A 23293-nucleotide genomic window follows, 5' to 3' on the forward strand; every position below is an offset into this window, starting at 1 on the left:
TATACTGTATTATAACAGACCCCACCTACAGTACCCTATATACTGTATTATAACAGACCCCACCTACAGTACCCTATATACTGTATTATAACAGACCCACATACAGTACCCTATATACTATATTATAATGGACCCCACCTACAGTACCCTATATACTGTATTTTAACAGACCCCACCTACAGTACCCTATATACTATATTATAATGGACCCCACCTACATTACCTTATATGTTGCAATATAATCTTCATTTAGGACAGTTTTTTGAAGTTAGGAGCTTCATATGAAAAAAGTTGGAGAAATCCATGATGAGAATACTAAATGTATCGCAAAAGCAAATTAAAGTGTTATTAAAGACTATGTATGAGAACGGGAGGGCGGCACGGATGGTGCAGTGGGTAGCACTGCCGCCTCACAGCAAGGAGGTCCTGGGTTTGAATCCCCGTCGGCCGGGGCCTGTCTGTGTGGAGTTTGCATGTTCTCCCCGTGTCTGCGTGGGTTTCCTCCGGGTACTCCAGTTTCCTCCCACAGTCCAAAGACATGCAGGTCAGGCTGATTGGAGCATAAATTGCCTGTGGGTATGAGGTTAGGATAATGGATGAATGAACCCTGTTCAGGATAAGAGGGGATCTACCATCCTGCACTCCAACCCTAACAAGCACACCACATTAAACAGCTAGAGATCTTGTTGAGCTGCTAATAGGGGGCGGCCTGTAGCGTAGTGGTTAAGGTAAATGACTGGGACACGCAAGGTCGGTGGTTCTAATCCCGGTGAAGCCACAATAAGATCTGCACAGCCGTTGGGCCCTTGAGCAAGGCCCTTAACCCTGCATTGCTCCAGGGGAGGATTGTCTCCTGCTTAGTCTAATGAACTGTACGTCACTCTGGATAAGAGCGTCTGCCAAATGCCAATCATGTTATATAATAGAATCAGGTGTGCCAAATTAAAGTTGAAATGTAAAGCTACAGGAAAGTAGATCTCCAGGAACCGGGTCAGAACCGGGTCAGGCAGCTTCAATTAGGCTTCTGAACAAGGCCAGGACCGCCCTGCACTGCATATCTTACACGAAGGTGGGGAGCGTCCACTCAAAAAGGTTTGGTCTGTCCACAGTGCGCATGCAGGCCCCTTTGCGAGTGACATCACCTGAGGTGCATGCTGGGAACAGCAGTATTGAGTGGAGCTGGGCTGTGGAAGCCTACAAGACACTCCCCCTCCTGTGCCAAGTGCAGCTGAATCACAACAACCACACCAACACGGTGAGTGCAGCTGACACACAGAGACCACACCAACACGGTGAGTGCAGCTGACACACAGAGACCACACCAACACGGTGAGTGCAGCTGACACACAGAGACCACACCAACACGGTGAGTGCAGCTGACACACAGAGACCACACCAACACGGTGAGTGCAGCTGACACACAGAGACCACACCAACACGGTGAGTGCAGCTGACACACAGAGACCACACCAACACGGTGAGTGCAGCTGACACACAGAGACCACACCAACACGGTGAGTGCAGCTGACACACAGAGACCACACCAACACGGTGAGTGCAGCTGACACACAGAGACCACACCAACACGGTGAGTGCAGCTGACACACAGAGACCACACCAGCACAGTGAGTGCAGCTGAGTCACAGAGACCACACCAGCACGGTGAGTGCAGCTGACACACAGAGACCACACCAACACGGTGAGTGCAGCTGACACACAGAGACCACACCAACACGGTGAGTGCAGCTGACACACAGAGACCACACCAACACGGTGAGTGCAGCTGACACACAGAGACCACACCAACACGGTGAGTGCAGGATGGACGGGGCGGAGCTTTGTCAGAACAGTCTTTTTCTGTGGAATGAGTGGGAATGGGCAAGCAAAGGCACGTCTGCATATCTGCTACTAAAAATAGCAGAAGTAAAAGATATATATATACTTTTCAGAATTCATCTTTTTAACCCTTTACGGCGGGCTGCCCAACCCTGTTCCTGGAGATCTATTGTTCTGTTGGTTTTCACTCCAACCCTAATAAAGCACACCTCATTCAACAGTTAGAGATCTCTTTTAGCTGCTAGGCTTAGTAGAATCAGATGTGCTAAATTAGGGTAGAAATACACCATGGTAGATCTCCAGGAACAGCCCTATCCACTTAGAGTTATGATGTCTTGTGTGTTCAGAGATGCTCTTCTGCATACTACTGTTGCAGTGTGTGGTTTGCATTACTGTCACCTTCCTGTCAGCTTTGACCAGTCTGGCAATTCTCCTCTGACGTCTCTCATTAACAAGGCGTTTCTGTCTGCAGAACTGCTGCTCACTGGATTTGTGTTTTTTGTACCATTCTTTGCAGTCTCTAGAGACTAGTGTGCGTGAAAATCCCAGGAGATCAGCAGTTTCTGAGATACCCAAACCACTCTGTCTGCCACCAACAGTCATTTCACAGTCAAAGTCACTTACACCCCCCATTGTGATGGTTGAACATTTAACATTAACTGAAGCTCCTGAGTCGTACCTACATGATTGTATGCATTGCACTGCTGCCACACAATTGGCTGATAAAGTAAGAATGTTCCTAATAAAGTGCTTGGTGAGTGTATGTGCATCTTTGTTGCATGCACGACTATCTTTGCCTATGGTTTTCCCCAGATCAGCCATTTTGCTTGTGGCTCTTTCCTTTGAAAGGCACCGTTTGTACTGATCTTTGTAGACTAGCTCTGCAAATCTTTACGTGTGTGACATATGGATTATTGATCACTTTGTAAACTTCTGTAGTCGCCCTTTTTTATTTGTTTCCTGATTGGATTTGGTGTATGACTTTATCTTTCTTCACTGAATCTTGCCTCGCCCTTTTGATTTGTTTGGCCCAGTGCTCCACCCTGTTCTCCCTCATTGCATTACATTACATTACATTACATTACAGGCGTTTAGCAGATGCTCTTATCCAGTGCGAAGTACAACAAAGTGACCCCAACCTTGGCTCTGCTCACCCCTCTGCTCTCCCCTCTGCTCTCCCCTCTGCTCACCCCTCTGCTCACCCCTCTGCTCTCCCCTCTGCTCTCCCCTCTGCTCACCCCTCTGCTCACCCCTCTGTTCTCCCCTCTGCTCTCCCCTCTGCTCACCCCTCTGTTCTCCCCTCTGCTCTCCCCTCTGTCCCTCTGCTCTCCCCTCTGCTCTCCCCTCTGCTCTCCCCTCTGCTCACCCCTCTGCTCTCCCCTCTGCTCTCCCCTCTGCTTGCCGTATACTGACTCTGCTTATTGAGGGTGGTCCAGCTGGATTGCATCCTTCCATAGGGACAATATTAGTCAGTATTAGTCAGCTTTATTTAGATTTGGTTACACAGACAGTATTAGTCAGCTTTATTTAGATTTGGTTACACAGACAGGACTGGAGTATTAGTCAGCTTTATTTAGATTTGGTTACACAGACAGGACTGGAGTATTAGTCAGCTTTATTTAGATTTGGTTACACAGACAGGACTGGAGTATTAGTCAGCTTTATTTAGATTTGGTTACACAGACAGGACTGGAGTATTAGTAAGCTTTATTTAGATTTGGTTACACAGACAGGACTGGAGTATTAGTCAGCTTTATTTAGATTTGGTTACACAGACAGGACTGGAGTATTAGTCAGCTTTATTTAGATTTGGTTACACAGACAGGACTGGAGTATTAGTCAGCTTCATTTAGATTTGGTTACACAGACAGGACTGGAGTATTAGTCAGTTTTATTTAGATTTGGTTACACAGACAGGACTGGAGTATTAGTCAGCGTCATTTAGATTTGGTTACACAGACAGGACTGGAGTATTAGTCAGCTTTATTTAGATTTGGTTACACAGACAGGACTGGAGTATCAGTCAGCTTTATTTAGATTTGGTTACACAGACAGGACTGGAGTATTAGTCAGCTTTATTTAGATTTGGTTACACAGACAGGACTGGAGTATTAGTCAGCTTCATTTAGATTTGGTTACACAGACAGGACTGGAGTATTAGTCAGTTTTATTTAGATTTGGTTACACAGACAGGACTGGAGTATTAGTCAGCTTTATTGAGATTTGGTTACACAGACAGGATTGGAGTATTAGTCAGCTTTATTTTGATTTGGTTACACAGACAGGACTGGAGTATTCGTCAGCTTTATTTAGATTTGGTTACACAGACAGGACTGGAGTATTCGTCAGCTTTATTGAGATTTGGTTACACAGACAGGATTGGAGTATTAGTCAGCTTTATTTTGATTTGGTTACACAGACAGGACTGGAGTATTCGTCAGCTTTATTTAGATTTGGTTACACAGACAGGATTGGAGTATTAGTCAGCTTTATTTAGATTTGGTTAGGCAGAGAGGACTGGAGTTACTCGCCAGTTTGCAGTGTTCCTTCCCCTGTTACGGCCTGACCTTCGCCCGGCATGACAATGCTGACTTACCCTGCTGTGAAATCCAGCTATGGCAGCTTGACCAATTTGAAAACTGAGCTGGTCAAGCCGGTCATAAGCTGGTCTAGCTGGGTATGAGCTGGTCAACCAGTCAGTGTCGGCAGCTTATCTGTGCTGGTAGCTGGCCAACTTAAACATCGCTTGAGCTGGTCAAACCATGTTGGTCTTAACTGGTCGCCAACTACCAGCTATTTCAAAACATAGCTTGAGCTGCGTTTTTCACCAGGGTAACCTTTTGAGAAAACATTCCAGAAAACCAACTCTTCAATAAGGTGACTGCTCCAGGACATACTCTCTTCTGTTATGATTTAGGAGTTGGAAGAGTACATTTTAGTGCGGTTATAATTTGGTTTAACCCTTTGTGTGCAGAGTCACGATACAGGACGGGGGCTGCACAGGCTGGTTCTGACCCACCTGAAGCCCAACATGGACTACACCCTGCTGGTGCGATGCGGGATGCAGCAGAACTTTTGGAAATGGGGCAACTGGAGTTCAAAACACAGCTTCAGGACCAGTGAGTACCTGGGAGGGACGGAGGGAGGGAGGGAGGGAGGGAGGGACGGACACACTCACACACTCACACACTCACACACTCACAGGAACAACAGTCTGATGTTGCTAATGAGTTGTTACGTCACACCCGCTGTCCCCTATGACCAGAGACAGATCCAGTGGAGTGGAAACACTAAAACCTTGCACATAACAATTAGCCTATAATAAAATAGCAGGTAAATACTGCTAGCTACATTCACTGCCAGATTATTACTCAATTTATAAATCCCATTCCAACTGAATCAATGTGATCCCACTGCACTGGCCAAGGAAGCAGGAAACCATCGCCGGGACTTTCTGAGAATGCAGGAAATCTGCAGTGGGGTTTGTTATTATAGATACATTTGATTGGTGACAAGCCAAGTTAAATTTGGCTTCCCTTGGCATCCATGAGAACACACAACTGATTTCTCACGATCTAGTTTCATTCTCCATATCACATGATCCATTTCCATTAGACTTCATTCTGTCTCCAGGGGCACGTTCAATTGGACAGCGTTTTGCTACGGTTTCTGTGTTGAACGATATGTTTCCTCTCAATGGTGTGAAATGTTTTTGCAACAGGCTTTGAGGTGTGTTTGCTACCGTTTGGTGGGTGTGTCGGGGGTGTAGCCTGAATCAATAATAATGTGGGCCTTTGCTTTAAAGCCCAAATGGCCTTCTCAGGTGCCAAACTGTACCTACGTCAGTCAGTCTGCCCGTAGGTTGTCGGGGCTGGACACGGCCCAGGCCTAGAGTAAGGCCATGCCACATGAGCCACTTCCTTTAGACTGCGTTCTGTCTGCCCAGGCCTAGAGTAAAGCCATGCCACATGAGCCACTTCCTTTAGACTGCGTTCTGTCTGCCCAGGCCTAGAGTAAGGCCATGCCACATGAGCCACTTCCTTTAGACTGCGTTCTGTCTGCCCAGGCCTAGAGTAAAGCCATGCCACATGAGCCACTTCCTTTAGACTGCGTTCTGTCTGCCCAGGCCTAGAGTAAAGCCATGCCACATGAGCCACTTCCTTTAGACTGCGTTCTGTCTGCCCAGGCCTAGAGTAAAGCCATGCCACATGAGCCACTTCCTTTAGACTGCGTTCTGTCTGCCCAGGCCTAGAGTAAGGCCATGCCACATGAGCCACTTCCTTTAGACTGCGTTCTGTCTGCCCAGGCCTAGAGTAAAGCCATGCCACATGAGCCACTTCCTTTAGACTGCGTTCTGTCTGCCCAGGCCTAGAGTAAAGCCATGCCACATGAGCCACTTCCTTTAGACTGCGTTCTGTCTGCCCAGGCCTAGAGTAAAGCCATGCCACATGAGCCTCTTCCTTTAGACTGCGTTCTGTCTGCAGGCCTAGAGTAAAGCCATGCCACATGAGCCTCTTCCTTTAGACTGCGTTCTGTCTGCCCAGGCCTAGAGTAAAGCCATGCCACATGAGCCACTTCCTTTAGACTGCGTTCTGTCTGCCCAGGCCTAGAGTAAAGCCATGCCACATGAGCCACTTCCTTTAGACTGCGTTCTGTCTGCCCAGGCCTAGAGTAAGGCCATGCCACATGAGCCACTTCCTTTAGACTGCGTTCTGTCTGCCCAGGCCTAGAGTAAAGCCATGCCACATGAGCCACTTCCTTTAGACTGCGTTCTGTCTGCCCAGGCCAAGAGTAAGGCCATGCCACATGAGCCACTTCCTTTAGACTGCGTTCTGTCTGCCCAGGCCTAGAGTAAAGCCATGCCACATGAGCCACTTCCTTTAGACTGCGTTCTGTCTGCAGGCCTAGAGTAAAGCCATGCCACATGAGCCACTTCCTTTAGACTGCGTTCTGTCTGCCCAGGCCTAGAGTAAAGCCATGCCACATGAGCCACTTCCTATAGACTGCGTTCTGTCTGCCCAGGCCTAGAGTAAGGCCATGCCACATGAGCCACTTCCTATAGACTGCGTTCTGTCTGCCCAGGCCTAGAGTAAGGCCATGCCACATGAGCCACTTCCTATAGACTGCGTTCTGTCTGCCCAGGCCTAGAGTAAGGCCAGGCCACATGAGCCACTTCCTTTAGACTGCGTTCTGTCTGCAGGCCTAGAGTAAAGCCATGCCACATGAGCCACTTCCTTTAGACTGCGTTCTGTCTGCCCAGGCCTAGAGTAAAGCCATGCCACATGAGCCACTTCCTTTAGACTGCGTTCTGTCTGCCCAGGCCTAGAGTAAGGCCATGCCACGTGAGCCACTTCCTTTAGACTGCGTTCTGTCTGCCCAGGCCTAGAGTAAGGCCATGCCACATGAGCCACTTCCTTTAGACTGCGTTCTGTCTGCCCAGGCCTAGAGTAAAGCCATGCCACATGAGCCACTTCCTTTAGACTGCGTTCTGTCTGCCCAGGCCTAGAGTAAAGCCATGCCACATGAGCCACTTCCTTTAGACTGCGTTCTGTCTGCAGGCCTAGAGTAAGGCCATGCCACATGAGCCACATCCTTTAGACTGCGCTCTGTCTGCCCAGGCCTAGAGTAAAGCCATGCCACCTGAGCCACTTCCTTTAGACTGCGTTCTGTCTGCAGGCCTAGAGTAAGGCCATGCCACATGAGCCACTTCCTTTAGACTGCGTTCTGTCTGCCCAGGCCTAGAGTAAAGCCATGCCACATGAGCCACTTCCTTTAGACTGCGTTCTGTCTGCCCAGGCCTAGAGTAAAGCCATGCCACATGAGCCACTTCCTTTAGACTGCGTTCTGTCTGCAGGCCTAGAGTAAAGCCATGCCACATGAGCCACTTCCTTTAGACTGCGTTCTGTCTGCCCAGGCCTAGAATAAAGCCATGCCACATGAGCCACTTCCTTTAGACTGCGTTCTGTCTGCCCAGGCCTAGAGTAAAGCCATGCCACATGAGCCACTTCCTTGAGACTGCGTTCTGTCTGCAGGCCCGGAGGCTCCGGACGTGTGGTTGCACATGAACGGCAGTCACACAGCTCTCATCATGAGGAAAGTAAGTTTCTTTATTAACCCTTTATGAGACCCCTGCTTGACATTGTGACAATGCAGAACAATGACAGTGTCTGATCACATGCTGAACTAGAGCACTAGGCCATCAGCTTTAGGGAGCCACACACAGGCATGTGTTCACACCAGGTTCAGAAGTCCTTGCATGCTATTTCTGTGACCAGGTACTGAGCAGGTTCTGAGGTAAGAGGTACTGCAGGTTCTGAGGTAAGAGGTACTGCAGGTTCTGAGGTAAGAGGTACTGCAGGTTCTCAGGTAAGAGGTACTGAGCAGGTTCTCAGGTAAGAGGTACTGAGCAGGTTCTCAGGTAAGAGGTACTGCAGGTTCTCAGGTAAGAGGTTGTTACCGGCTCAAGGTAACAAAGAAAACGGCAGGAGAGACTTCGCAACTGTTTCACATTTAGGGTTTAATTACGTAAAAACATATGTATTTCAAACTGATCTCAAACGCAAAAGACAAAGCAAAGCTCCCGCCGCTTCTCTGGAAGGCCAGGCCCACTTTATGTACTGCAGGTTCTCAGGTAAGAGGTACTGCAGGTTCTCAGGTAGGAGGTACTGAGCAGGTTCTCAGGTAAGAGGTACTGCAGGTTCTCAGGTAGGAGGTACTGAGCAGGTTCTCAGGTAAGAGGTACTGCAGGTTCTCAGGTAAGAGGTACTGAGCAGGTTCTCAGGTAAGAGGTACTGCAGGTTCTCAGGTAGGAGGTACTGAGCAGGTTCTCAGGTAAGAGGTACTGCAGGTTCTCAGGTAAGAGGTACTGCAGGTTCTCAGGTAAGAGGTACTGCAGGTTCTCAGGTAAGAAGTACTGCAGGTTCTCAGATAAGAGGTACTGCAGGTTCTCAGGTAAGAGGTACTGAGCAGGTTCTCAGGTAAGAGGTACTGCAGGTTCTCAGGTAAGAGGTACTGCAGGTTCTCAGGTAGGAGGTACTGAGCAGGTTCTCAGGTAAGAGGTACTGCAGGTTCTCAGGTAGGAGGTACTGAGCAGGTTCTCAGGTAAGAGGTACTGCAGGTTCTCAGGTAAGAGGTACTGCAGGTTCTCAGGTAAGAGGTACTGACTGACTCTGGCCATCCTTCCTTTGCACGCTGCCTGTCCCGCAGGGCCACAGCCTGCGCTATGCGGTGGCGTGGAACAGCTCCAGGGGGGAGCAGTTTTCCTCAGTGCCTCCCGGAGAGCACAGCTTCCTCCTTTCGGACCTGGGGGACGGGGTCGCCAGGGTTACCGCCTTCAACTCCGCTGGCTCCTCCCCTCCCTCCAGCGTCTGGGTCCCAGAGGCCTCACCTGTTGCCACAGGTACGCCCACCTGATCAGCTGATCAGGCCTCTAATTTCTGAGTTTGGGACAGAATCTGGGAAAGGGAGAAAATGACTACAGGATATTACAGTAGATACACTCACAGAGCACTTTATTATGAACGTTTTATTTTATTGCACATACTTATTCATGCGATTATCGAATCAGCCAATTGTGTGGCAGCAGTGCAATGCATACAATCATATAGATATTGGTCAGGAGCTTCAGTTAATGTTCACATGAACCTTCAGAATTAGGAAAAAATGTGATCTAAGTGCCTTTGACCGTGGAATGATTGTTGGTCACAGACAGTGCAGTGTTTGTGTGTGTGTGTGTGTGTGTGTGTGTGTGTGTGATCTGGGCTGTGTTGTGTTTGCAGATTGTGCAGTGTGTGTGTGTGTGTGTGTGTGTGTGATGTGGGCTGTGTTGTGTTTGCACTGTGCAGTGTGTGTGTGTGTGTGTGTGATCTGGGCTGTGTTGTGTTTGCAGATTGTGCAGTGTGTGTGTGTGTGTGTGTGTGTGATCTGGGCTGTGTTGTGTTTGCAGATTGTGCAGTGTGTGTGTGTGTGTGTGTGTGATCTGGGCTGTGTTGTGTTTGCAGACAGAGTCTCTGGCTCTGGCGGGGGTTTCAACCTGTCCTGGCCTGCTAGTGCTGGTGCCATCTGTGGGTACATCGTGGAGTGGGGCCCCGCCCACCAGCAGGACTGGAGGGTTGAGTGGATGAAGGTGCCACACCCCTCGGCATCGATTCCACCAAGTGAGGCCAGATCCGCGCTTTTAGTTAGTCACCATGGGAACTAGACCCATGAAAAATAACATTATTGATATATTATAGCACCTACTTATTCATGCGACTTTCTCATTATTATTATTATCAGCCAATTGTGTGGCAGCAGTGCAATGCATACAGTCATGTAGGTACAGGTCAGGAGCTTCAGATAATGTTCACATCAACCATCAGAATGGGGAAAAAATGTGATCTTATTGACTGTTGAATGATTGTTGGTGGCAGACAGCGTGGTTTGAGTATCTCAGAATCTGTTTATCTCCTGGTATTTTCATGCACACTAGTCTCTAGAGTTTGCAAAGAATGATGCAAGAAAAAAAATCCAGTGAGCAGCAGTTCTGCAGACAGAAACGCTTTGTTAATGAGACGTCAGAGGGAAAGGGCCAGACTGATCAGAACACACAGGAAGGTGACAGTAATGCAAATAACCACACACCACAACAGTGGTATGCAGAAGAGCATCTCTGAAAACACAACACATCGTAACTCTAAGTGAATAAGCTACTTCTTACCAGCTGAAAGTAGGTTTCACCAGATAAACAGTGAACATGTATCCAGACATCCACATGATGTAAAGGAAAACAGGAATCATTGGACCAGACAACCTTCTTCCATTGCTCCAAGGTCCAGTTCCGACACTCACCTGCCCATTGTAGGCGCTTTCAATGGTGGACAGGGGTTAGCATGGGCAGTCTGACCCATATGCTGGTGGGGGCAATGCACTGTGTTGTGATGGTCCTCCTGTAACATTCTGTTACATTGTGTTGTGATGGTCCTCCTGTAACATTGTGGTACACTGTGTTGTGATGGTCCTCCTGTAACATTGTGTTACATTGTGTTGTGATGGTCCTCCTGTAACATTCTGTTACATTGTGTTGTGATGGTCCTCCTGTAACATTGTGTTACACTGTGTTGTGATGGTCCTCCTGTAACATTGTGTTACATTGTGTTGTGATGGTCCTCCTGTAACATTGTGTTGTGATGGTCCTCCTGTAACATTGTGTTACATTGTGTTGTGATGGTCCTCCTGTAACATTGTGTTACATTGTGTTGTGATGGTCCTCCTGTAACATAGGTAAGAGGTACTGAGCAGGTTCGCAGGTAAGAGGTACTGCAGGTGCTGACCCAATAGCCTTGGGTCAGCACCCTGTCACCAGGCCGGGGTTTGTCCCTTTGGATCACTGTCAGTACATACTCCCCACTGCTGGATCACTGTCAGTAGGTACTCACCACTGCTGGATCACTTTCAGTAGGTACTCACCACTGCTGGATCACTGTCAGTAGGTACTCACCACTGCTGGATCACTGTCAGTAGGTACTCACCACTGCTGGATCACTGTCAGTAGGTACTCACCACTGCTGGATCACTGTCAGTAGGTACTCACCACTGCTGGATCACTGTCAGTAGGTACTCACCACTGCTGGATCACTGTCAGTAGGTACTCACCACTGCTGGATGGGAGCACCCTACAGGCCTTGCCATTTCTGAGATGCTCTGACCCAGGCATTTGGCCATAATGATTTGGCCCTTGTCAAAGTCGTTCAGGTATTTACACCTGCTGTCTAATATATCCCAGACCTTGCCATGCACTGTTGTTATGAGATTGTCAACATTATTTGCTTCATCTATGAGTGGTCATGATGCCTTGGCTCATTTGCGTGTGCTCGGACCCAGAGGATGAATTTCCTCACTCTCTCTGCTGTTTTCCCTCCTCAGAGCACTTTCAAGCCGGCGTGAGGTACCTGCTGTCCATCTACGCTTGCAGTCAGGGCCGGCCACACCTGCTCGCCAGGAAGGAGGGATACGCTGAGGAGATGGGTGAGCAGGCCAGGCTGAGCTTCTGTGACTGACCAACACGAGAATCCACCATGAGGAGAACCGGCATTCAGCCCATCGAGAACATAAGAGAACATGAAAATACCCCCCTTTTCGTTAACTGTAGTGAAGTATACATGGATTCCGGATAATATTTCAGGTGTATTTTTGTCCAGAGATAAATAAAGTACTAGTTAGCAAGCTACGCTTTATAATGGCTCTTTTCTCTTACTTCTTTCTAAAGTCAAGCAGCCACACTAAATTAGTGGATTATATTGTTCATTTAAAGTTAGCGCAGTTTTTCTTTGTGCAGTACAGTAAGTTAGCTAGCTAAGCTTATAGTTAAGTGGTGTTTTTATCTCTCCGGTTTTCTGCTGCTAACTGTTCAAAGCCACCTGTTCAAAGCGATTTCCTTGGAGTACTGTGTGCCGTTCTGGGGACCACTCTAAGAAAGATATAGAGGCACAGGAAAAGGTTCAGAGAAGGGCAGGCAGATTGATTCCATGTATAAAAGATAAGAGTTATGAGGATAGATTTAGGATGCTTAATCTCTTTAAGTTTCGTAAAAGGCTTAGGGTGGATTTGAAAGAGGTTTTTAAGTTCATTAAATGGATTAACAAAGTTATTAGGAATGGCCTGTTCTCACCATTACCTTCTGTTATGTTATGTTTGTACATCCATTCAGCCAGTCCCGCCATTACCTTCTGTTATGTTAGAGCATCCACTGAGCCAGTCCCCCCTTCTCTGTGAGCAGCTCCCAACAAGACGGTGCAGAAATTGGAAGGCAATCCAAGTGGGTCTGGAGTTCAGTTTCACTGGGATATGGTTCCTCCGGAGGGCCAGCATGGGTTCATCTGTGGATACCACATCTATCTGAATTCTTCCTCAGGCTATAAGTACGAAGGTATTCACAGCCACTTATTGCCCTGAAACAATCAAAACTGTAAAACAGATCCTGAAAAATGGGGGACAGGTCAGAGATTTAAATGAATGTATTTTAGAGTTAGAGAGCAGACACATACCTACCAGTAACGTTACTGTGGTGAAGGCTTACCCATGAAGGTCAAGGTTCAACAGAATGTAGCCATTGTCTATTGATCAGACCGCACATTCACTAGGGCCTTATCCTGCCCCTGGATCAGACTGTAGGCTGATCTGAGAATACATAATGGCTGATCTTGTCTCGCCAGCAATAACCAGGGGCAAAGCCAGGATGGCACCGCCCAATGTCTGCATCAACTTTCATTCCTCCCGGATATAGTCTTTTGTTATTTCCTTGCCAGAAAACATCAAAAACCCTGATGCCAGAGATTACACGATGAGGAACGTCCCCCCCGGGTGGTGCACATTCAAAGTGACAGCCTACAATTCAGCTGGGGAAGGGCCAGAAGCCACGCTCCAGTACCTGGTTCCAGTCACAGAATCAGGTGACATGAGACATTGGTGGATTAACACGTTTAGATCCTGAAGCACAACAAGAAAAAACCTCTTGGTGGCCGACTTACAAGCATGATTTTATTGATGGTTTCTTCTGCTGTGGTTCAAAATTTTTTTGATTTGTTTGCTATAAAAATCATGTATTGTACATTTTGCAGAAATGTACTGCCAGAAAATACCTGTAAATACTTTTTTTTTTCAAGTACAAAAACAGTAGCTCATTTGCTCATTTGAAGCAGGGCTGAGGAGAAGTAGGGTTGTGTGTCACACAGGACAACAGCTGTGACATGAGCTGACACGCCACTTCCAGCAATGGGGGGGGGGGGGGGTTGTTGTAACAGGAGACATCCTGTTGGGGTTGTTGTCACATCCTGTTGGGGTTGTTGTAACATCCTGTTGTTGTGGCTGGCATCTACTGTTATACAGTTTTTTTACAATCACTTTGGCATGCATTGTGCATTCATATCTTTGAAGAAATATTGCACTTCCACACTCATTGGTTCGAGTAACTGATTTATCATGTACACTACAGGAACATTGGTTTAGATCACCCACACACAAGATACCTATAGCTTCACTGTTTAGTTGTTTTTACAATACTTTAACACTGCAGTTAGAAATACTTGATCCATGTTTAAACATGTATCAAGTTCGTAATAAAGGGAATAGTGGAAATAGTCGAAGAAAGTGGAATAATTGAAGAAAATACTGTAAAAAAATATAATTACAACATACTGTGAGGAACGTCACACAAGAGCACTGTATGTGGACCAAACTGAATAATTTGTTTCATTGCTTTTCACAAAAAATCAGGCTGAACCACCAAAATCTATACATTCCTACAGTCCCAATTTGCAAATCACAGACTGAAAATAGTGCTTCTACTCTAATGCCACTGGATGTTAGTGTTTTTTAGATCATTGTTGTCATGCAACGCGGAGCAGAGGAAGCAGAAGCACACAGGGGTGTGGAAAAATGGCAGGTTTAATGTAAATGCAGGGGCAGACAGAGCAGAGTCAAAAAACAGGCCAAGATCAAAAACCAGGGGTCAGACCACACAGGCAAAGGTACCAAAGCTGATCCAAAAGAAGAGGCAGGGGTCATAAACAAGAAAAAATAGAAAACAGAAACCAACCGGACAGAATGCCACAAGAGCAAAGGCTTGGGAACAAGGGCTCGGGAACAAGGGCGCTAGAACTGGGGGGAGGAATTTAAGGGCTTGGGACTCAAACAGGACAAGACAAGCTAGTAAGGTGCAACTGAGAAGGACAGGTATAAATACACAGGGGAATGAGACAAACCAGGCGGGGCATGGGAGTGAGGGCGGTCTAACAAATAAACATCAGGTGAAACGCATGAAATGGTAATAGGACAATAATGAGGGGGAAATGAAAACGCGAACTGGATTCACAAAGACACACATGTAATACAAACGGCTCCGGCCTCGGGAATAGACAATTGCACAGAATCAGGAGATGCAGAGATACAGAGAGACAGGTGCAAATACTTCGCTGAAACTAAGCAAGTATTCAGTAATAGAATAGGGAGGCAGAGTTACAGAACAGAATTGAAACTGGAGATGCGTTAGTAAGTTAGTTACGTGATTTAAATGACCTCCATCCATCCATCATCACCCGCTTATCCGGAGTCGGGTCGCAGTGGCAGTAGGCAAAGCCGGGTATTCCAGGCGTCCCTCTCCCCAGCAACGCAGTCCAGCTCCTCCTGGGAGATTCCGAGGCGTTCCCAGGCCAGGAGAGATATATAATCTGTCCAGCAGGTTCTGGGTCTATCTCGGGGTCTCCGCCCAGTTGGATGTGCCCACCAAAGGGAGGCGCCCGGGAGGCATCCTGATCAGATGCCTGAACCACCTCAATTGGCTCCTTTCAACGCGAAGGAGCAGCGGCTCTACTCCGAGCTCCCTCCGGATGTCCGAGCTCCTCACCCTATCTCTATCTCTTCAGCCGCTTGTATATGCAATGTTGTTCTTTCGGTCACTACCCAAAGCTTGTGACCATAGGTGAGGGTTGGGACGTAGATTGACCGGTAAATCAAGAGCTTCGCCTTCCGGCTCAGCTCCCTCTTCATCACGACGGATTTAAATTACAAATACCCAAAACTAGTGAATGTTAGTTTGTTAGTTTGATGAACATATATAATTATTACTGTACAAATTCTGTTAGTTGGGATTAGTATATTAGTGCTATGTACAAACATGAATTGGAGAGAAAGCAGGAAGTAGGGAATGCAAGATTGGAAGGAAGGTTGAACCCCGGAACTACCGTAAACACCTGAATAGTGAAGCACGCAGACAGGGGAGTGACTGGGCTCGTAAACATTCAGACTCAGACATCACAGGGGAAGACGAGTGCAAAGACTAATGAATATAAACAGAGCACCAGACATGAATATGAAAAAATAATAAATTACAAGAATAACAATAATAAACAATGATAAACTAACAGACAGAACTCGGGAACATAACAATTGTTCTATGATTGACCCAAAAAATCTAGTGCTGGTGCTTTTCCTTTGAGACATGTTTGCAGTGGTTTGGTAGTTTTGATGCATTTTGTGAATGCAATGAACTGTTGCATCTCCCCCCCACCTCTAAGACGAGAAACATGGCCACCTCTTGGCAGTCTACAATTCCATTGACCACCTTGATCTGTATTCTAACATGGATCATCTGGCATGTCAAAAAAGGTTGAAAATCCCTGAGACAAAGAAAGATGAAATCTTACATTCAGTCATAATGTGGTAAAATTGATCCTGTTCCAAAGTAATTGGTGTCAATAAATGTATTTACATTATTGGCATTTGGCAGACGCTCTTATCCAGAGCGACATACAGTTGATTAGACTAAGCAGGAGACAATCCTCTCCTGGAGCAATACAGGGTTAAGGGCCTTGCTCAAGGGCCCAACGGCTGTGAGGATCTTATTGTGGCTACACCGGGATTAGAACCACCGACCGGCTACAGGCCGCCCTGTTTATCCTAAAACATTCATGATCTAAACATGAAATGTTGTTACAACTAATCTGTTTCCATAAAACTATGCTGTAGGAGTAATGTTCCAGTTACTTATTATTTTCAGTAGTTGGATACATTAGTAGTTAGATATATTGTAATGAATGAAAAGACTATCAAATGCAATGTGTATTTCATTTTGAAATGTTATACTTTGAAAGTTAAGTTGTGCCATTGAGAACAAGTGATTTGGTTCAGCAAACAAATTATATTTGGTTTATGTATATTGTATCCAAGTAATTGAAAAAAGTGTTTAGAGTTCTGAAAAATGACCGCAAGGTTCTGAAATTAGTGTCAAAGTGATAGTAATGATGGAGGCTCGTAGTGATTGTTAAAATAGCAGCACTGTTAGTAATGATGGAGGCTCGTAGTGATTGTTAAAATAGCAGCACTGTTAGTAATGATGGAGGCTCGTAGTGATTGTTAAAATAGCAGCACTGTTAGTAATGATGGAGGCTCGTAGTGATAGTTAAAATAGCAGCACTGTTAGTAATGATGGAGGCTCGTAGTGATTGTTAAAATAGCAGCACTGTTCGTAATGATGGAGTATCGTTGTTATCGAGTGCTATTGGTAATGTGACATACGGACACACTGTCTGCTCCCTTTTTCTGCAGCTTGTCGGTTGATCTTCAGCACCCTGAGCGCAATGGCCTTCTACCTCATCTTCACTATTATCTGCTACCAGAAGAGGAATTGGTAGGAGCAGATGGTGTTTTGTTTTTGTACAAATCATGGGACAGATGATTTTTTTAAGAAAATTGTGACAGTGAAGTGCATATCCGGGCCTCACAATGTCCTGGTTCTCTCTGTGTGACAGGATAAAGGAGACTCTGTTTCCTATTATTTCCAAGCCAAGGGTCCCGCAGGACTTGTCAACTCCAACAGTGAGTCTTCAGTACCACACTGCACCTGTTATACATGTGTCGGATAATGCCCCTGTTCTACAGGTGTCCCATACTTGCTCTATACCTGTAAATGGTTGCTAATGGAGGTGAGTGGTCTGATTTGTTCTTCTTGCTCTCAGATGTTTTCCTCCCAGACGCTGGACCTTGAGAAGTGCCCCTATGACAGGGTGGAAGTGTTCCTTTCGAATGAGGATTCGGGGGAGGTTCCTGGGGAGGAGAACGGGTGGAGTATGTGTTCTCCTGACTCCAGCAGCACCCCGCTCATGAGGTGCTACCAGCAGGCCCCGAGCAGGACGTCCCACTGGTGTGTTCCCCAGGCTCACCCTGCCTCTCCCTCGGGGATCACCTCCACATTGCTGCAGCCCCCCCGGGCCCCCCCACAGCCTGCCCTGTCCTCAGGGCAGTACCAGCCCCAGGGCTCAGCGGAGAATGGGCCCCAGGGCTCAACGGAGAATGGGCCCCAGGGCTCAGGGCAGTACCAGCCACAGGGCTCAGTGGAGAATGGCCCCCAGGGCTCAGTGGAGAATGGCCCCCAGGGCTCAGTGGAGAATGGGCCCCAGGGCTCAGCCCTGCTGGTGGATGATGGGTACCAGCCCCAGGGCTCAGTGGAGAATGGGCCCCAGGGCTCAGCGGAGAATGGGCCCCAGGGCTCAGTGGAGAATGGGCCCCAGGGCTCAGTGGAGAATGGGCCCCAGGGCTCAGCCACAGCACAGCTCCCCCTGCAGGTGGATGATGGGTACCAGCCCTTCCCGTCCCTCAGCACTGCCTCGCCTGGGCCAGGAGGCCTGGACACGCCCACTTCTGCCAACTCCTTCACCTTCCTGCTGGGCGGGGCATCTGTCAGCCCTGCCTCAGCCAATCCTGTGCGAGTAAACAGACCCCTCCCACACAAAAACTACACAAACCCCACCTACCAGCCCATAGACTACACCCACATGTAGAATTTTCCTATAGCTCTAGCCCCTCCTACAGTTCTGTGCAGGTTTAGCAGGCAGACAATGTTCATCTGATTGACTAGCAGATAAGAAGTAAGACACAATCATTCCAGGCAACTAGTCGCCCGCCCTGAGCCACACTATGCCCAGTTCACACTGCCTTGCAGAGGCAGAATGACAGTGGTGTCTTCCACCAAAGAGAACACTTGCATTCTTAAAACACAACACAGCACCCTGCTACACCACACAACACTGCTACACCACTCTGCTACACCACAGCATACTGCTACACCACAACACACTACTACACCACCCTGCTACACCACTCTGCTACACCACAGCACACTGCTACACCACCCTACAACACCACCCTGCTACACCACCCTGCTACACCACAGCACACTGCTACACCACACTGCTACACCACTCTCCTGAAACCAGAGACAACGTTAGAAGCGTCTTACCTGGGCTAAGGAGAGAAAGAACTGGACCGTTGCTCAGTGGTCCAAAGTCCTCTTTCAGATGCATTTTTGCATTTCATTAGGAAATCAGTCTGGAGGAAGAGTGGAGAGGCAGAGTTGCTTGAAGTCCAGTGTGAAGTTTCCATAGTCAGTGATGATTTGGGGTGCCATGTCATCTGCTGATGACATGGCATGGTTCACTCAAAGCAACCTGGGCTTCCATAACACCCCAGCAGTGCCACAGGCTGACCTGGGCTTCATAACACCTCAGCAGTGCCACAGGCTGACCTGGGCTTCATAACACCTCAGCAGTGCCACAGGCTGACCTGGGCTTCATAACACCTCAGCAGTGCCACAGGCTGACCTGGGCTTCATAACACCTCAGCAGTGCCACAGGCTGACCTGGGCTTCATAACACCTCAGCAGTGCCACAGGCTGACTGCCTCCATGCCACGCCGCATTGATGCAGTAATTCGTGCAAAAGGAGCTCCGACCAAGTATTGAGTGCATAAATTAACATACTTTTCAAGGTTGACATTTCTGTATTTTAAATCCTTTTAAGGTCTTATGTAATATTCTAATATTTTGAGATACTGGATTTTTGATTTTCAGGTCATAATTTGTAAGCCATAATCATCAAGATTAAAACAAGAAAATGAACTTTTCCACGATATTCTAATTTTTTGAGATGCACCTAGTTTTAATCTTGATGATTATGGTTTACAGATTATGGCCCAAAAATCCAGTATCTCAAAATATTAGAATATTACATATTCTATATATAGCATTTATTCAAGTTATACTTATACTCGACTTTAATTAGACCTTGATTAATTAAATCAGGTGTGGTAGTGCTGAGCTAAAACAGAACCCTGCACCCACACCGGCCCTTTCAGATACGATTGGACCCCCCTGCTTGAGTTCTGCATGTTTCTGTGGTACAAGTCAAACATGTATGAACATTTTACTGTGGTACAAGTCAAACATGTATGAACATTTTACTGTGGTATTAGCAAAACGTGTATGAAGATATTCCCACAGCCAAAGGGAACCTGAGGAATACTCAACCAGATATGTGAAGAACATGATAGCTGCACTATTACAGCCTAGTCACTAGGTGCCAGCAAACACATTTGTTGTTTGTTTTTTTGCACAAGGATGCATCTATTATAATACGATTCACAAAAAGACAAGATTGGTTTACAATTTCTGTGATAGCCACACATTAAAAACATGCAAATCCAGGTTCTTTCCAAGAGTCACTGGAAACCGATATTTTGAATTTTGATATTGTTATTCCCCAATCCTAGATGTTTAAATGGAAGCAAACATGGCAATATTTTTAGACGAAGTTTAAGTACCTCTGTATGATGTAACAAAATATGAATACTTCTCAAAAGTATTTCTGAATGAGACTGAGAAATCGTTGTAAGGCTAAAAAAAAATGGTTTAATGGTTAATATTTGTTTTATAGTTTGTGGAGGCGTTTGAGAGGCGCACAAGTGAGGTGACGTCAGTTACGCGACTTGAATTAGTGGTTATAGCTGACAAATGAGAAATAACATGTTTTCCACGCTAATAAAGTTGTTATTTAAAAACGAACAACTTGTCTTTTTCCGCGAAGCCCCACAAGTTAATATTTGTTTCAATTCCACAGAATCAGGGCAATAATCATTCTATTTGAAGGCTTGCTACTACTGATTGTAACATTCATTCATTCATTCATTATCCTAACCCGCTTATCCTGAACAGGGTCGCAGGGGGGCTGGAGCCTATCCCAGCATACATTGGGCGAAAGGCAGGAATACACCCTGGACAGGTCGCCAGTCCATCGCAGGGCACACACACCATTCACTCACACACTCATACCTATGGGCAATTTAGACTCTTCAATCAGCCTAACCTGCATGTCTTTGGACTGTGGGAGGAAACCAGAGTACCCAGAGGAAACCCACACGAACACGGGGAGAACATGCAAACTCCGCACAGAGAGGCCCTAGCCGATGGGGATTTTAACCCAGGACCTCCTTGCTGTGAGGTGGCAGTGCTACCCACTGCACCATCCATGCTGTCACCTGATTGTAACATTATAATGAATAAATACAGATCACATTTTAACATTAGTTTTTTCAAACTGCGAACTGTTCTGACTGCCTGAGCCAACACCACGCCAACGCCATGCCAACGCCTCGCCATGTTCACACAGGTCACCCCGCCTACCCCTTCACTGGGACAAGCCTTCCAGTGAGGTCATCCAAAATGTGATGAGGTGCATCCTGTACAATCACTGGTGTGGGTAACAGCAGTCCCTCTGAGGACATCACTGCACACATTGGTACAGTACTCTGGCCCTCTGAGGATATCACTGCACACATTGGTACAGTACTCTGGCCCTCTGAGGATATCACTGCACACATTGGTACAGTACTCTGGCCCTCTGAGGACATCACTGCACACATTGGTACAGTACGCTGGCCCTCTGAGGATATCACTGCACACATAGGTACAGTACTCTGGCCCTCTGAGGATATCACTGCACACATTGGTACAGTACTCTGGCCCTCTGAGGATATCACTGCACACATTGGTACAGTACTCTGGCCCTCTGAGGACATCACTGCACACATTGGTACAGTACGCTGGCCCTCTGAGGATATCACTGCACACATTGGTACAGTACGCTGGCCCTCTGAGGATATCACTGCACACATTGGTACAGTACTCTGGCCCTCTGAGGATATCACTGCACACATTGGTACAGTACTCTGGCCCTCTGAGGATATCACTGCACACATTGGTACAGTACGCTGGCCCTCTGAGGATATCACTGCACACATAGGTACAGTACTCTGGCCCTCTGAGGATATCACTGCACACATTGGTACAGTACTCTGGCCCTCTGAGGATATCACTGCACACATTGGTACAGTACTCTGGCCCTCTGAGGACATCACTGCACACATTGGTACAGTACTCTGGCCCTCTGAGGATATCACTGCACACATTGGTACAGTACGCTGGCCCTCTGAGGATATCACTGCACACATTGGTACAGTACTCTGGCCCTCTGAGGATATCACTGCACACATTGGTACAGTACGCTGGCCCTCTGAGGATATCACTGCACACATTGGTACAGTACTCTGGCCCTCTGAGGATATCACTGCACACATTGGTACAGTACTCTGGCCCTCTGAGGATATCACTGCACACATTGGTACAGTACGCTGGCCCTCTGAGGACATCACTGCACACATTGGTACAGTACTCTGGCCCTCTGAGGATATCACTGCACACATTGGTACAGTACTCTGGCCCTCTGAGGATATCACTGCACACATTGGTACAGTACTCTGGCCCTCTGAGGATATCACTGCACACATTGGTACAGTACTCTGGCCCTCTGAGGATATCACTGCACACATTGGTACAGTACTCTGGCCCTCTGAGGATATCACTGCACACATTGGTACAGTACGCTGGCCCTCTGAGGATATCACTGCACACATTGGTACAGTACGCTGGCCCTCTGACCAGGACCATCCACTGGAGCTCTTTGTCCAATGATAAGGTAAGACATAGAGACATCTTACCTGGACATATTGGTCCCTCAGGTCCTTCACACTCTGAGTTCCTCTCAAAGGGGACAGTATGCAGCTGCTTCATTGTGACTAGATGTTCTGCTTCATTGTGACTGGATGTTCTGCTTCATTGTGACTGGATGTTCTGCTTCATTGCGACTGGATGTTCTGCTTCATTGTGACTGGATGTTCTGCTTCACTGTGACTGGATGTTCTGCTTCATTGTGACTGGATGTTCTGCTTCATTGCGACTGGATGTTCTGCTTCATTGTGACTGGATGTTCTGCTTCATTGTGACTGGATGTTCTGCTTCATTGTGACTGGATGTTCTGCTTCATTGTGACTGGATGTTCTGCTTCATTGTGACTGGATGTTTTCTCAGGAGTGGCTGTCAAACTTACATTGTGGACATTTTCAAATGTCGTGTAAGTAATGTCTCTGTAGTGGTCAAATTTAATTGTATTTTTTTTACAATATTTTATTGATTTTCTATATATTTCAATATGGTATTATGATGGAAATGCCAAATTGCTGTCTAACTCAATGTTATGTTTTGAACTCACATTTAACAGTTTTGAAAACAGTATGTTTGTGCTGTAGACAGTTTTCCAAGTGGTTGTGTTTGAGTGAGAAAAGCAATCATGCATTTTGAAAGATGATGTCATTGAATGCATTTTGTGTGAAAGCAATGAAAACGGTCTCCAGTTTAGTCCACAGAGAAAATCAACTAGTTTACCTGGATGAAGAAGAAGGAGAATCATCAGCATGATCATGATGACTTATTCGGTGTGCAGCCGCTGGTAAAGACCTGATAAGATTCTTCTTAATCATTCATGCTCATGGCACATAAAGATGCGTAACCCATTTCTATCCAGCGGTGCCAGCCATCATTTTGCCAGCACTTTGCAAATCAGCACAAGACAGTAGTTTAGTATAGGAGGTGTGCAGTAGTTTAGTATAGGTGGGGTACAGTAGGTTAGTATAGGTGGGGTACAATAGTTTAGTATAGGTGGGGTACAGTAGTTTAGTACTCTGGATAAGAGCGTCTGCCAAATGCCATTAATGTAATGTAATGTAATGTAATGTAGTATAGGAGAGGTACAGTAGT

The 23293-nt window shown here is 46.8% G+C and overlaps 1 protein-coding gene across 2 annotated transcripts; it reads left to right on the forward strand.

The window, feature by feature from the left end:
* Nucleotides 1-1113: 1113 nt before the first annotated feature.
* On the forward strand, nt 1114-19019 carry LOC133141720 (oncostatin-M-specific receptor subunit beta-like). Of its 2 annotated transcripts, XM_061262379.1 has the most exons (11): nt 1114-1255; nt 4811-4955; nt 7869-7933; nt 9043-9235; nt 9837-9992; nt 11740-11841; nt 12593-12742; nt 13122-13265; nt 16918-16999; nt 17121-17187; nt 17328-19019. In XM_061262379.1, exons 1-11 carry the CDS (start codon nt 1115-1117, stop codon nt 18147-18149), a joined length of 2067 nt encoding a protein of 688 aa, XP_061118363.1. In that variant the 5' UTR covers nt 1114; the 3' UTR covers nt 18150-19019. The 2 variants fall into 2 exon arrangements, with proteins under 2 accessions (XP_061118363.1, XP_061118364.1); XM_061262380.1 differs by lacking the exon at nt 1114-1255 and having other exon boundaries at nt 4851-4955; nt 7811-7933.
* Nucleotides 19020-23293: the final 4274 nt, after the last annotated feature.

Source organism: Conger conger, chromosome 12 (assembly GCF_963514075.1).
Source record: "Conger conger chromosome 12, fConCon1.1, whole genome shotgun sequence".
Lineage (NCBI taxonomy): Eukaryota > Metazoa > Chordata > Actinopteri > Anguilliformes > Congridae > Conger > Conger conger.